Source organism: Seriola dumerili, unplaced genomic scaffold (genome assembly GCF_002260705.1).
Source record: "Seriola dumerili isolate Sdu_G_001 unplaced genomic scaffold, Sdu_1.0 BDQW01000024.1, whole genome shotgun sequence".
NCBI classification, from domain to species: domain Eukaryota; kingdom Metazoa; phylum Chordata; class Actinopteri; order Carangiformes; family Carangidae; genus Seriola; species Seriola dumerili.
The window spans coordinates 812,726-829,175 of NW_019174279.1; the positions used below are offsets into that span (position 1 = coordinate 812,726).

At 40.8% G+C, this 16,450-nt stretch overlaps 2 protein-coding genes across 2 annotated transcripts; one reads left to right on the forward strand and one right to left on the reverse strand.

Annotated features, from left to right (window-relative positions):
- The first annotated feature begins 11,113 nt into the window (after window positions 1–11,113).
- Window positions 11,114–13,453, forward strand: LOC111234901 (homeobox protein MSX-2-like). The gene is made up of 2 exons (XM_022763106.1): window positions 11,114–11,612; window positions 12,000–13,453. Exons 1-2 carry the CDS (start codon window positions 11,252–11,254, stop codon window positions 12,404–12,406), a joined length of 768 nt encoding a protein of 255 aa, XP_022618827.1. The 5' UTR covers window positions 11,114–11,251; the 3' UTR covers window positions 12,407–13,453.
- Window positions 13,454–13,802: 349 nt separating this feature from the next.
- znf511 (zinc finger protein 511) lies at window positions 13,803–16,249 on the reverse strand. Its single transcript, XM_022763365.1, has 6 exons — window positions 16,069–16,249; window positions 15,888–15,961; window positions 15,171–15,372; window positions 14,910–15,034; window positions 14,271–14,540; window positions 13,803–13,945 (listed from the first exon to the last, which is right to left on the reverse strand). Exons 1-6 carry the CDS (start codon window positions 16,192–16,194, stop codon window positions 13,873–13,875), a joined length of 870 nt encoding a protein of 289 aa, XP_022619086.1. The 5' UTR covers window positions 16,195–16,249; the 3' UTR covers window positions 13,803–13,872.
- Window positions 16,250–16,450: the final 201 nt, after the last annotated feature.

Sequence of the window (16,450 nt, forward strand, 5' to 3'; positions counted from 1 at the left end):
TGATAAGATTATTGTTGTTGGACATGTTTACATAATGTGGATAAAAAGAACTCCAGATAAAGTGCAGTCAAACAGTTCAGACATAGAAAAGGAGCGGATGTAGAGGGAGATGCGGATGCCATATAAGGAGATATATTGCAGTGATGTTGATACAGGTCTTCTTTGTGATTTAAATATTTCTCAATACGAGAGTAAGACTGTGGAAGTTAAACCTAAACTTTGAGGATTAACTGGTACTTTTTCATTATAAAGCAGATTTTAGTTCCTTTAGTTTCTCGTGTTATTGAGGCACCGCTGAATGATCGTCACCCATTTGTCGAAAATGATATTTGAAACTGCTGTATATCATGGGGGTGGTTTGAAATTTCTCACTGAGGTCAGTTTGCCTTTTGGTGTCATAATCAGTGACTCAATGCCGTAATGACTGTTTAGGCACCTATTTAAAAGCTGTTATATAGAGCAATGAGACAACAAAACACAATATGAAAAAGGAATATTCTACCTGAATGCCCAGGGTGTTTTTTTTTTTTATTCACATTTTGTCTGGCAGGTTTGGTATGAGAGAATTTAGTTTTGTTTGTTGAGCTTTGAAACAAGGTGGTGAAAGGTGAAATGTTGCAGTTCATGTGAACAAAAGTTACAACTGTGAATTCTGTTCAATAATAAACAGCACACCCCTGTGAAGTAGAAGCACCCTGGTTGTGGAAGGCACCACACTGCAGACTGTATGTATTTCAGCAACTATTCACACGTCAATAATGAGAGTTACCAGGAGAGGTAAACTCAAAACTCCCAGCGCTCTTTGCAAATTAAACAAACACAATAATGATGCCCAATGTGTCCTTCAAATAAGCCATCACAAGATGAATCTCACTAAAGGAGGTTGCTGTTACATTATTGGTTTACATAGTCCTATGAATTTATCCCTGAGGAAAGACGCTTGCCAGAATGGGATTTTACTAATGTCACTAAATCACTCCCAGCTGTCCTGACTGCAGGAAATGCTTCTTTCTTCTCAAAACCTCAGAGCAAATAGTACATGAAGCATGGTGCATTCATGAGCATGTCTGTCCTCAGAATTTATGTTAAACTATCTGTCCTGGATTTCATAGCGTTTAAGGTCCTCCAGGGCTGCGGTCACAGTCTGTCTCTGTCAGTCTGCTCAGCCTTCTGCGCTGCCATGAGAGCTCCTATTCACCACTTAACCTTTCAAAAGTGGTCAGCTAACTTCAGAAGGAAAAACTATTCCTGGCTTAAGAAGGTGTGAGGAACGCCAGATCAGCGAGCATTGATTCCATAATGATGGTAACAACTGCTTTCAGGTCAGCCACACAGTGACTGTGGGTCTGAGTGGGTATTTAAAGGGTCTAATAGACATTTGAGCAGGCTTTGGTCTCATGCTTGTGAAAGCAGTTTAGCAAAGAGGTAAACAGCCCCGGGCCAGCAATAACAGAGTGGAACTGATTAGAGGAGGAGAGAGAAAGAAAAGAGAGGAAAAATGAGACAGGGACAGATAGCATCTTCTTACCCGACTTAATTATATTAGACAGCTAAAGGCTCCATAATCTCTCAGACGACAGTCGCATGTGAAATGCAAACAATAACAAAAGAATATTCTGTAGAACTATTTCTATATTTTGAAGCAGGGGCAGGTAATATGGACCAAATTAAGATGATCCTCATTCATTTTGATAGGAATTTTACCAAAGGATTCATAATCACTTGGTAAACATGTAACCTGGCGCTCATGCTATTAAGTCATATATACATTTATATATATATATATATATAAATGTTGTATTTTACCATTTGTCCAGCGGATTAAATCTTTGAAGGTATTTTTGTAATCTCAAATATAACTCTTTTCTGTATGAAATCATAAATGTTTATCTGGAGCGAAACCTTCATTCAAATTCAATATTTCACAGCATAAAGAGCACAGCAGTCTGTGGTGATTTTGGCTTTTAACACTGGTTTGACTCCAGGCAAACCAGTGTTAAAAGCCAATTTTGTCTTTCTGGGCATAGAGTAGACATCTGTGAGATCAAGAGCTTTGAAGGTACAATTCACTGTTGGTGAACAGGTAAAAAGTAACATTTTGACTTTTCGCTGAAATTTTGTATAGGAGGTGACCAAATATCAGACCACATAGTTTAGACTTCTAGGGTCTCAAATAAAAGCCATAAGAAACCATGATATATCAATAAAATAAGTGACTATCAATATAATCAGTAAAAAGTGTAGTATAAATTATGGGCCAGTCTTAATTAAAAGGCAGAGAATCAGTGATCCAGGTTCTCTGGTTGTATTTCTGTTGTTTTCTTCTTGTTGTCTTCTTTGACAGGATATGCTGCAATCACCAACCCTCTTTCCTGTCCTTCATCACTCCTCTCTATCCCCACACATTTAAACTCTCTTCATCTCTCATCCCCTCCCTCGCCCTGTCTCTCCATTGCCAACTCTTCATGTGTCAATGAAAGCTGTTGCTAATGAAAGTTAAAAAGCAAACTATGAAAAGGAGGTGAGAGGGAGCAGAGGGAGGTGCATTCTTTCCTCCCTGCATGGGAAGAGTTTTGCTGGGGCGAAAGGGAGTTCCAGTGGAGGGGAGGGGGTGGGAAGAGGGGAGGTGTGGATAGGAGCTGAGTGTCACCCCCATTGCCCCTGGACATGGAAAAAACATTTTGTTTCTTCAAGTTTCAAAGGCAAAGCAATTACACCAGAGACGCAGGATGACAGGACATCCCTGCACGGCAGTGGCAAAGCTGGAAGAAAAAAAAAACCCGCTGAGGGGATAGAACCACGCCTTCAAAAACTTAACAGGGGAAACTCATCCTCTCCTCTCTCTCTCTCATCACCTCTCCTCGCCATGGCTATAAGCAAAACTAAAGCAGCACCCCAATAGCTCATCTCCATCTTCTCTGTGTCCAGAGAAGGCGGCCATTGTGTGCCCGTTCCTCTCTCCCCAAGTCAGTTTCCTATTGAGGCTCTGAAAGGGCCTTTCAGGGGCCCTGTTTTGGCTGTGCAGCTCACCTGCAGAGGGGAAACTATGGGTCTATTCTAAAGCCCAGCAGCTGCCAGGGCAGAGAGGCTGGCACCCAGTGGGAGAGAGAATAGCGTCCGCAGAGCCTTTCAATATGAAGCCACTTAGTAACAGAAGGCATGTGCCAAGCCTGCAAAGCCAGAATGAAGAGTCACCCTTTGGAGTTCACTAAATATCAGAGAAGAGTTAGACCCATCTCCTCTTCGCTCCCTTTCTTTCTTATCCACTATGTCATATCTTTGTCTCTTCTGTTCTTTGTCTGGCCTCGCTGTTTATGGAGTAATAATCCACAGGTAGCAGCGTACAAAGAAAGAATGGACTGCGTAATATAAAGTTCCTTAGGTCAGTAGGATGGGACTAAAAGGTAAAAGTCTTTTTTTTTTTTTTTGTTGGGAAAACACAGATCAACAGGTGGGACAGAAAAGCAAGAATCACACTGGCAACAAAAATGCTGCCAAAACAGTAACCTCGCCCATGTTTACGAGTATCCGCCGGACTCCTTGTCGTGCGACAGATCGAGCTATGATACCGCTGTGAGGATCCCAGTGGCTGCAGGCCTGTGAAGAAGCCTTCACCACACAAAGCCCCTTTTCTGTCAGCAGGCTAGCTCCCACACTGGCGCTAATTTACGATGCCCTCACAGCAATTTCCACAGTCAGAGAAGTTCAATTGTGTTTTCCAGCTCATTAAGCATCAGCACAACAAAGCTTTCATCTTCTCCTTCATCCCCCTCTTCTCTCCCTCCACCCATCTTCCTCGCTTTATCTCGCTGTCCACTAATCTGCCTCTTTTAAGCATCTAGTCTAAAAAGATAAAGTATACTGGATAAAATGGGATTCCCCATTCTAACAATTTTCCCTCTCGCCTACATTAAATTCTACTCTATTTTGGGTTTTTTATGTGGTTAGTTTTGTTTGTTTAAAGCATGGCTCCAAGTCTGAAGGTTCCCCTTCATGCAGACATAGGGAGAATTTAATGGTTGTTTATTCAGGGGCCTCTGCTGTGCCCTCCCATCTCTTTGAGAGCTTCATGAGACGACGTGGAATCTATTGTAATCTCAGAAGAATCAACTCAGCATATTTGTTCAGGTTGTCACTGTGCAGAGATCATAGGCACTCACTCACATTCTCACACAAACACAGATTAGTGTCCTAAATATCTTTTAATTAAACAACCCATTTTATAAAACGCACGAATCTGTATTCGTATATGAGATGAACACGGCAGGTGAAGTAGTGCAGCATTGGCCTGAAGTTAGAGAGATAGGCGTGTGACCAGAACATCACATGGACTCAATTCTTCTGAAGGCCTGAAAAATCTGCATAAGGGGGTTGGTGAATGCAAAGGGCTATTCTCACCGTCCAGAGCTGGTGCAAGAAAAATGCCCCTGAGCAAGGCATGTAACCCCAATTTGTTCCAGTTTCAGCTCCTCTGTGGCGAACATCATCAGAGCCTGCAGTACATTATGACACCGTAAATTTATTGACATAATTGACTCTAACTTTTGAAGTCAGTGTGAGCCACAAGCTATGAGGAAATGCACACATCCCCTCTGAAACTAAGGGCAATACTGCATAGGTAGATCAAAACAAGTCACTCTTGAAATTATTTGCATTTGCACTGAACAGTCATCTACATTACAGTAAGTGCTGTTAAATGTCAAGTTAAGCCTTGTGCATAGGTTTTGCTCCAGTGGATAAAAAGATAAATAAAATAAAAATAAAAAGATAAATATCTTATATAGCAACATTTACTTTTGTAAGCAAGAGGATGACTCATTCCCTACGTTTTTATTGTAGATTGATTGGACTTTCGTCTGTCCTCTATTAAAGGAATAGTTTTACATTTTTTTAAGAATATGCATGTTTGCTTTCTTGTCGAGAGTGTGATAAGATCGATGCCACTCTCATATGTTTTTGCACTATAAATATGACACTGAAGCCAGCAGATTTTAGCTTGGCTTAGCATATAGGCAGGAAACAGGGAAACAGCTAGTCTGGGTCTGTTCAGACAAATCCATCTACCAGCACCTCTAAAGCTCAATAACTAACATGTTATATATGATATATATATGATGCTTGTTTACTCCAAACAAAAACTGAAGTACAAAAACTACAATTTGTGGTAGGCATATTTTATACTTATAGATAGAGCAAGGCTAGCTGTTTTACCCTGTTTCCATCACCCACCCTTGACTTTGTGCTAAGCTAAGCTAACCATCTGCCAGTTCTTCTTATCTACATACAGTGTGGAGCGCACAAATGTGAGAGTGGAATAGATCTAGACCCTTTTCCTAAAATCTCGAACTATTCCTTGCCTCCTTTTGAATTTAAGGAAGTATAGCAGTCTTAAGAATAAAAACATGAGGAACTCATCTTCCCAACAGGTGCGACAGTGTGGCTGCCAACATATGAGTTGTTTCGGAGAAGTCAATTTTAATATTGTTGGGAAATGCTTAACCCCATTTGCAAAACAAATCAGATTGCCATTTTCAGCCTCTGGTGGGCCTACACCAAACTGTGTTCACTGCCATCTCCCAGTGTGCTGTGGTCTGACCTCACTCCGCAATTCACTGAAGACAAAGTGGGAAATTGATGCTGAGACAGACATTTGTGAAATTGAATTCACTGTAAATCTGTGGGGGGAAACAAGGGAACAGAAGCAGATAATAAACAGAAGGAGAGAGAGAAATAAATGGTTTTATACAGTATGTTGTGGTAAGACTTTTTCAATAGTTTATAGTTGAGCTTCTCTGTATTTCAAGACTCACACACTGCATGGGGAGAGCTGTACCTCCGAGTGTGTGTGTGTGTGTGTGTGTGTGTTTTAAGTGTGTGTGTCAGGTTTCTCTTGCTTCCATTAGTCCTGTGACGTCCTCTGCTCTTCTTCTGTCATCACCCTCATACTAACAACGCCTACATCTGCTATCATGGCCAGACAATAAAGAGCCTATGATAATTTGACATCCCTTGTCTCTGTTAGTGGGGTCATTCTCCAAAATCATCATCATCATCATTATCATCACTGAGTGCAGGCTACCATCTGAGTTCCCCCTCTGCTGTCAGCACAGTCACTGAGCTCACCCTAACCCCATGGCTCGCTCCAGGTCCAGAGAGGGTGTCCGGTTCCCTTTGTCCCCCTCCGTTCCTCCCAAACCGCAACAATAGAGCTACAATATCTCTGTGTTCACCTGTTAGCACCTGGCACTGCGGGTAAGACTCACTGCTGAGTCCCCGACAGCCAAACACTCTGCTCGTCTCTGTCAGACGCCATGTGGAACGCGCCTTCCTGTCACCAAACCCAATACCCTACATACAAAACACACAGAGGCATAATAACCCGCTCGCCGCTTGCCTGTCAACACTTTCCCCTGGCAGCCGAATCATGCTAACATATAGAGGATAAATGAAAAGCACTTAACCAATCAACAACCCATCAGGTAATTACAAAGGTTTGAAGCATCATCTGCCCTTTGAGTCCAGTATGTCCTCCTCAAGAAGGAATTACTGACTCACAACAAATGCTTAAAACAGACAAGCGCAGCTTGTGCTGGTATAAAGATTTATTTTCAAGTTAAAGACCATAGCACATCTGTATTTTGAGTTTCATTTGCCTGAATTGTGGGATCAGACTTCACAACATTTATGCCTTGGATATGGTCACAATTTTATTTTAAAGATGACTTTTTGGCCATTTTTGTATCTTTGTTGAAATAATCACAATAATTATTCAAATAGGAATAACAGAGCATTCTTTTGGATGATCTTTCCTAGACAGCATTCGTATTATTGCACTTGCTTGTACCCATACAAAGTAGTGATGTGAACAATTTAAAAAAAAAGAGAAGTTCCAACCCTGCTTTCTTTCACGCACCCGGCCCCAAACACTATATGCTAAGTTTGTGTGATTTGTCAGACACAGCCCCCTCCTTTACGACATCAGAAAAGGGCTGGTGCAAGCAAGTTTACACCATCCGACAAGAACTTCGGCTGAGGCATACTGATGCCCTAAATGGCCTGTAGTTACTCTTTGTAAAACCTCCAGTAATGTTTTACTCCGTGACACCCGGAGAGATGTTCTCAGATGAAAATTCAAGTATGTTCTAACGGTCGGTCGGACGGTCGTATCAGTGACGCCACAGTTTAGGTTGACAGGTTAGACCTGACCTTCAGTGAGCGCAGAGAGAGTAGCAGCTCACATGACACAATGTGCTGACGGTGGGAAAGATGAAACAATTAATCAAAGCTAACATGTTGTGGCACTTCCCTTCAAGCTCAGATCAGTTAAGGAGAAACATTACTGGGAAGACCCCAGGCCTTCCACATCCGCTTCGGCATGATTGGCATGATGGGGCCTGAGTGAAACTGAGCCTTAGGCAAGTGAGCCTATATGAGCGTTGTAAGCAGCATGGTGCCATGTAACCGGTGTTTAATAAGTAGATTTAACAAAAGAAATAGTCCTGAAAATCAATGATCCCACTTCATCTCATGGAAGCTGTTATGGTAGAAGTAGCTTTAGCTTTGCTCACATTAATGTCCTCACTGTGTCTCCTTGATTCTTCCACGAGACACAATCATCATGTGATGGCAGGAAATTAACTAGTCACAGAAAAAGTCCCAGAGTTAATGTTCCTCAGTGATGGTGTAATGATGCACAAACTAGATGAGGCTGTAAATTTAGAGTTGTGGAAACAATTCACATGACCTGAACTCAATTCAGACTGAAATCCAAGTTGTACTGAGATTTGACTTGGATTGAGCATAAAATGAGGATGAGACAGAGTATCATAGATTCTTTTCAAAACATAATATGTCATTAAAGTGTCAGAATATGTTTTATTTCAGTCATTAAAGTGGCAGTGGACTCTGGAATATTTACGATTGAGACTTGAGTTGAGACTGGACACATGATATTTACATTTAGAGACATTTCCAAGGGACGAGGGACCAATTTAATCACACCAGCAAAGCTCACTGCTGGCTGCATGAAATTGACCAGATCATAAATATGCTAATACTTGTGTGAAGTTCAATCAAAACTGCATTCTCTCTGTAAAGATAAAGAGAATTCATATTGAGTGTGATTTATTGTAAATGTCAGCCTGGAAAGGAAAGTTTGTGATCTCACATCCATCAAGATTTTTTGACATACTGTACCGAAGTTGGCAGGTCCACTCAGACACAGGATAATACTCTGTTATGCTTCACCAGGCAGGCCTCCCGTCTCTTTTAAAGACGATACACTTTCACCACAAAGTTCCCCGCTGTGTGTTTCATAAATGTTTATCCCACATGACTCCAGCCCCCTCCACAAAGTTTGCTTAGGAGAGCTGGAAGCCCTGCCAACTCTCATGAAAGAGAATGATTTAAAAAATGAAATATATAAAGCTTGCTTCAACATGTTTGTTCGAAGTGAAAACTCTTTTAGAAACCACAATTACCTCCATAAACAATTCTCCACTTTGGCAAGCCAGCAAGGATCAGAAAGGTGTATATAAATGTGTGTGTGTGTGTGTGTGCGTGCGTGCGTGTAAAAGACAGGCTGAAAGTCAGACAGATAGATAGAGTGGTGGTAGTTTGGCTTGATAGCTGTTCACAGTAAATGACTGACTGTAGTTGACTGGTTGATGGCAGCTGAAGCTTCTCAGTTGAAGCTGTGAGGGAAACTAAAATAACAAACTGAAGAGTATAGTATGAATACTTTCCAAGAACGTCTTTACCAATTGCAGCTTGTGTTCTTTCTTTATCATTTTTTCACATTTGAAAATGATAAATGTTGCTGCTCACTGGTGCCATGGCTCTACAGTTTGCAATGATCACCATTAAAATTCTGTACAGGCTTTCATAGTCCGCAGAGGATGAATCCCAAAAACTCAAATCACCTACAGACTTTTCCTCTAGCACCATCAAAAGGTTGACATCTTGGGTTTTAGTGAAATGCCTTGTCTAGTATTGGATGGATAGTACTGAAATTTGGTACAAATATCCATGATGCCCAAACATTGAATCCTAATAGTTTGGTGACTTTTCACCTAGCACCACCAACAGGTCCAGTGAAGTATCTTAACATCAACTGGATGGATTGGCAGAAGAAAATATTTATTATCTGCAATAAATGAATCCTAATAACTTTGGTGATCCCTTAACTTTTCATATTGTGCCATCATCAGGTCAAAATTTTTAGTTTTCCAAAACTTTGGTTTATTACCTATACTTGCAAAACTAATGACATTCCCATCAGCCTAAGCTTTGTTTCTAGAGCTAATCAGCAAACATTGGCATCTAATGGTATGAGTTGGGTCCCTGTCCCTTTTTGAAAAAAAAAAAAAAAGTTATGTTTTTCTCTAGTAGGACGTAGGAAAATCCATAAATTCAAAACATCTTTTTGTTTCTGAATTAAATGAATGTAGCTGGAGGCGACCATACCCCATAATGCTTGTTGGTCGCTGTACAAAAACTATTTCTCAAAATAACCAAAGAACCAAAACTGATCTGATTTTCACTATATGCAGATGTATTGAAAAGTAATGCACAGATAAAAATGAGAGAGATACTAAAACTGTAGTGCAGCTACTGCGCTGTAGATAGATTTTCATCTCTCAAACCAAAATACTGTACTCATTGTTGACTTTTCTGGCATGTCCGTGCTACTCAGAGAGAGGCAGGAAATATCATTTACTCATTCATTATAAAACAGTGGAAGAGAAACAAAACATTACAGACAGCCTTACATCCTTCTTCAAACAGGAGGAGAGTGAGAGTGGTAATATTCACAGTAAGTAGAGGAGAATGTAATGTTGCGGGGCACTAAATTACAGTCATTGAAAACTTGTATGGTTACCCAGCAATCCATCACTGTCACACACAGAGGGAGAGGGGGAGAGAGAGCAGACAGGCGCCAGGCGCAACAGGATCAAAGCAGAAATGTACCTCGGGGAGAGAAAACAGTTAACTTCATTTAACCAATTGTCCTAGAGAGAGACAGACAGTGTGCTGCAGCAAGCCCAGCAACAGTTCCAATAAGAGAAGAAAACTCTCACATATCGGGTTTCACTGAAAAAGATTAGACTTGATAAAACAAGGCCAATTTGGACGGGCCTCTTCAATAGGGTTCTGCAACATTAGTTGGGGTTTCACTGTCTTTCAAAGGGATTACAATGAACACAATAGGTTGAAATATAGCCAATGTACAGCCATAGATAATGTGATTACAGGCCACAAGACAGAAATTTACAGTGATAATAACTCTTGAGGGTATAAAAAGTACTGTAATCCAGGATTGTCTTACTGCTTTAATGAAACAAAGTGATTAAATACTGTCAGCATTTCCCAAGCATAACTGCCTCGGCGGGCCCTACAACAAGTAACAGCACTATCATTTTTGCAACTTAACAAAAATATTTTATACCAGTAAACTTTTGTAAAGTGAATTTGAATTCTCTGGCATCTCTTTGGGTCAGTTTTTGTTAAATCTGTAATAAGTCCAACATTTTGTCTCCTTTTAGCTCTGTTGTTGATCTCAGTGCAGATAGTGTACAGCAGGTTTTTTAAAGCTTTAGAGCAGCCGCCTGTTGCTCAAGAGCAGAAGGCTGATGAGGGCAGTGAGTCAAAACGCTGTGGGTCGTTAAAACCAAAACACTGTGCTGAAAGGCGCCAAAATGCTCCATAGCACTGAAAGAAACTACAGCATAGTACAGACAGTTCTTCCCAAAAAGAAACATCTATCATGTTACAATTAGTCATATGATCCCCAGTAAAAAAAAAAAAATGATGAGTGGAGCTTTAACCTTGGTAAGGTATTCAAATAAAGAGTTTTGAGAATAAAGAGTTTATGGTCCACATTATATATATATATATATATATGTATAACATAGGCTATACACATGCCTTATTGTAATGTTTTAGTGTGCACAAATTATATGCACTATATTGTGGGTATGAAATTGACTGCTACGCCGTCATAACAAGCCTGACCTATCAGAAAGTGTTTTGGTTGAGTCACGTGGAAACCTCGACAGACTGATAGGCGGGTGGCAAGATGAAAGACGAACTTACGGCACATCACTGAGGGAGAGGCAAGTTCGTGCGTCAAATCTGAAGTTTACCACGCTGTGCAACATCGGATGAGCCTCGGCGGCATCACAGATTTCCTCAAGGCGAAAACACGGAAACATAAAACAGCAACGAGGAGAGCGGTGGGAAAATTGGTTGTATGGCACCTCAGTCGTGCGTAATGAATCCTGCGCAGGGATCACCGCCCTCGACTGCTCCGGGGGACACCTCACCAGAGGACCGAGCCGCCGGTGGCATGGGAACTGACAAGCTGGATCTATCCCCTGTCAGAAGATGTAAGACCAAGAGTTTAGATCTGCCTTTCAGTGTGGAATCCCTCATATCAGACCGGCCGCCTGGCAGAAGCGTCCACTCCCCCGAGCCCGGTTCAGACTGCGTCCAGGCAGAGGAGACCGAGTGTGCGTCACCGAGTGGACTTTATCGGTCCAAACCAGAGGTGGTGGACTCCAGTGACAAGGAAACGAACCCCTGGTTTCAGGCTCCTTACGCATCCCCTCCAAGTGAGTGTAGGATAACTACTCTCTTTCTTTCTTAATAATGAGAATCATACGCTTTCCAACTTTCTGACAGTTTAAAACTGTTCTGAAAATCACCAGAAACACTTCAACGAAGTTCAGTAAATTTATGAACGAAATATTTCTAACCTTAGGTTCTTTATTAGAAATCAATAACGAGGAAATTCGATTTAAAGCTATCGTCCCTCAATAATCTCGTATCTCAATAAATCTAGAGATGATGGAGAGGGATTTTAAAACTGACCTAAATACCGTCTTCCGTGTTTGATATTACCCTGGTTTGGCTTTGGTCAGATACAACATAGTTAAATAATATGGATGACATATTTTGTATTCCAGTGTTGTGATGTGACTTTCTAAATGTATTTCCAGGACTTCCCAGCCCGACCCCTTGCAATCTACGGAAACACAAGAACAACAGGAAACCCAGAACTCCCTTTACAACCTCCCAGCTGCTTTCTCTGGAGAGGAAGTTCCGTCAGAAACAGTACCTCTCCATCGCGGAGAGAGCGGAGTTCTCCAGCTCCCTCAGCCTCACAGAGACCCAGGTCAAGATCTGGTTTCAGAACCGCAGGGCCAAGGCCAAGAGACTGCAGGAGGCCGAGCTAGAGAAGCTCAAGCTGGCCGCGAAGCCGTTGCTGCCGGCCTTCGCGTTTCCCTTCCCCCTGAGCGCACCTATGGGCGCACCGTCCCTCTACGCGGCCCTGAACGGACCGCGGCCTGCCTTACCTGTCCCAGGACTATTCAGTGGACCGTATGGGATGTACTATTTGTCTTAACCCTCACTAACTTTGAACTGCATCGTGGGGAAAGCTGCCTTTAAAAATGCCTTCATGCAGCAAATAAGAAACACTGCAAAAATGTCCATCTGTCTGAAATCTCATATTAAATCTTATGTAAAATATTTCTCGTTATAGTGAAAAATAAAATTGCGTGAGAAGAATATTTTGCATACAGAAAAGTTAGCAGAATAAACTGGTTTAATTTTAAAATAATAGATTTTCAATGAACATGTGGAACAGAGACAAGTGAAATATTTTCACTCAATTGTCATTTTTCATTTCATTTTCTATGACGTATTTCAGATTTACTTTACCGTAAATTATTTGTAAACGTGGTCATTTTTGCAGTGTAATTAGTAAAGTCCCTTTTCGAAAAGACACACTATCACTGAGCTCATTCTGCGGATTAAATTTTTCAAATTTCACATGAATTGGGAGCTTCTGTCTTCCAGTATAGGCATTCTGCCGTAAAGTAATTCTAATGTGGCAAGAGAAGATGTTTATTTAAAGGCCTGTAGCTTTGGGTTTAAAGCAATAGCTTCTGATGACTCACTAAAGTGACCATGTGAATGTCTTATTTCCATTTCAGAGGCCTTTCAAAATTTCTCACCTTAAATGAACAGTTTTAAAAAATGTTTTTTTTTTTTTTTTTAAGCTGAAGGTGGGAGGAAAAAGTTACCAAACAAGTAGATTGTACCTCAAATTATGATCAGCAGTTATAAAGAGGCAATCTCACACATCAGTCATTCAACAAAAAAAAAAACACTTCAATTAGCGCAAACATATATTCATATTATATATACTATAGCCATAAAAATACAAATTAAGTCTAAAATAAATCTACTTTATCAGTCATTATTTTTTTACATTACCTCAAAAGAACTTTTGCACAGGTGTTGAAAGAGCTCCTTAAAGTCCAAGACCAGTTTCATTACAAAATGTAAATAAAAGTCAACTATTTTTTGCAAACACTCCAAAATCCTAAACAAGACTGATAGACTCACATCAGTCATTAATGTACAGTGTATTTTATATTTGATGGGTGAAAAGGTGTTTTGTACAATTATTAAAATCTCTTATGTAAATTCTGTCATTCCTCTCATTTTTCTCTCCACAAAAATCTTTCTACAAACATCCTTGTGAATTGTAATTTAAGCACAGCCTTGAGCTGCGCTGCATCATTCTTTTAAACAACACATGCATTTTGATTTTAGTCAACCTTTCCGCTAGTAGAACACAGCTGCTGGATGTCACCACAAGAGAGTCAAGATGGGAGCCTTGTAGCAACAAAAGGTATTCTTGATCACCTAAAAAAAATGCTTACGCACATCATGTTTTTTTTCTGCAAAAGCCATTTTATTTTAAGTTAATGACATATGTGACAGTAAATATATTACAAGACAAGGGTATTGAGTCATACATTTTAAAAAAGAACATCAAACACAAGGCGCAATTCTGTTGTTTCATTTCCTCCTTCCCCGCCGTCCTCTGAAGCCTCGGACTGAGCCTTGGCCGAAGCACACAGTGGTAGGGACCCTGAAATAAAAGAACACGCGTGTTGTTTTGTATCTCAGATTGTTTATGAAAAGAAAAGCTGTAGTAAAAATCATGAAGATATCAACTTGCATATATTTTAATAATACAATATTAACCTACAACAACACATGATAGAAATAACCCTTCCTACAGTTTGCTTAAGACAGACATAATTGCTCAAGTTTTTACCTTAAGAACACTGATATCTAATGGTTACAAACTCGCTTTAAATTCACAAAGTTAACCTAAAAACATCTTTAAAAAAATGGCTGACTTAGTCTCTTTTATCACAAGACATTCTGGCAGAACAAATTTTAGGACTGACCTGTAGGAGTATCGAGGTTTTAGAGTCTTGGTGCTTGCACACTCGTTGCCGTGAACTGCAGCAGAAAGACCTGCGTGCTCCCCGGCAGTAGCGGGCTCTGCCATATGAGCAGCCTCTTTCTCGGACACGTGTGTCTCCATGGACTCCCCTTGCTCAGTTTGGTCGGACAACACATCACACATAACCTCACACACACCCTCAGACTCACACACATCATCTACTACCTCCATGGCTGTGTCTTTCTGCTGCGGCCTCTTTGTCTCTCTGGTTCTATTAACAAAAATAAGATGATACTAAATATACACATATAAAAGTATTTAAGGAAAAAACAATGATTTAACAACTCTTTTAAGCCTCTTATTTTGCTTTGTTGGACCAGAAAATATACAAAAAATATGCATTTCAAACAAGTCTCAGTGTGCAGTGTGGAGTTACGCATTGGTTTCATAACGGCAGCAAAGAGAATCTCACTCTATGTCAGAAATATGTGTGAAATATGCCAAAAAGATCAAATCCAGAGGCATGAATGCTGTTTATTATAACAAACATGGGCTCTCCTTGACTGAAACTTTCAGAGTAATGGTTCTGCTGATGCTTTGCTGCCATCTAGTGGACAAAGTATGGAAGGTGCAGACTTACCCTCTGTCCTTTTTGGTTTTGTCAAATCTGAAGTCTGGTGGATACTTGTGAATTCTTATTAGATGGTCCTTCCTGTGTTTACTAGTCCTGAACTTCTGTCCACACCCCTCCACCAAACACTGGTACTGAACAATGTGAAGTGTCAGAGAAAACTTATCATTGAAGCTGTTCGTCTTTAAAGAATGTTCAAAATATTTGACTTTATATACAAGTCTCCCTCATAGCTTGAGGGTATCATTTCTTTTCTTTCCTTTGGCTTACCATGTCTTGCCTCTGGGCAAGGATAGTGAAGAGAGAGTCGTGCCACTCCTGAATGTGAATGTCTAGGAGCCGGGCACTTGGCAGAGAGCGACGGCAGGAGCAGCAAACATGTCTGTGCAGAGAGTTGTAGTGGTGTTCATACTCCTCCAGTGTACTGAAGACTGCACTGCAGCCAGAGATGTGACAGGCAAACTCTGACACACTGAGAAGACACAAGAGATGGAGGAAAGTGAGTGACAGCTCAACCAACACTGACATTACAATGGGCTACAGTTAAAAAGGGGAAAAGCAACAGTTGCAAAGGAATTATCATTTATTGGGCCAATTTGTTGTTTGGTAGTTTATTTTTCCTGTATTTCCTATATGGAGATGACTTGTAAACTATAGATGCTGGGATGCCATAACCACATATATCTAGCACACTTACAGTGGGGCTTGACATTGAACAAACTAAAAGTCTATCTAATAGCCTTTTTAGACTAACCATTTTCCACTATATCCCACAATCATATGCATAGAAGAATTTAATACAGAAAACATAAATATATCAATAGGTCAACAAACAGTAATCTGCTAATCGATTATCAAAATGGTCTATGGACTAATCCTTACAGTGTAGAGTTTGTTTGCTGCTTGTTAACTCAATGTAACCCACATACAAGTAAATTACTAAAGCCAAAACCTGGCTCCATCAGGGATAAGACTTGTTTTTCATACCTGGGCGTTGGTTTGTCGTCTGCTCCCGAGGAGTAGAGATCTTGCAGGTACATGTGTCTGTGGATGTCTCCATCCTGTAAACAGCGTCCACATGCAGTATGTTACTGACGTTACTGTGGGTGGATTAGCCGGTTAGCCGCCGGTAACGGTCAGTGGATTCAGTTCGTCGTCACAACGTTACCTCAAACAGCTCGTGGTCCTTGTGCAGGTGGACGAGCTGCGGGGTGAAGCTGAACGGGAGCTCACTCTGCCTTATCTCCTGCTCCTCCATGTTTCCTGTCGTCGGACAGTTCCCAGACGCTTTCATACTCTCTACACCGAAAGAAGCGCAACTGCCTCAGAGGAGTTTTATGTTTTGGTTGTAGTTGTCGCGGAATGACGACGTCTTCTCTTTTTTGGCGGTAGTCAAATGCTGCATTCACGTAATGTCAGCAGAATGGGAAGAATAGTAAAAACACCTGTTATTCCGTCTTGGCAGTGTTCGCGCATTAGACTTTTCCAGGATAAGCCTGTGTTGTCACACCAGGTATTTTGTTGTGTTAAGTACTTGTTTCAAACCGTGT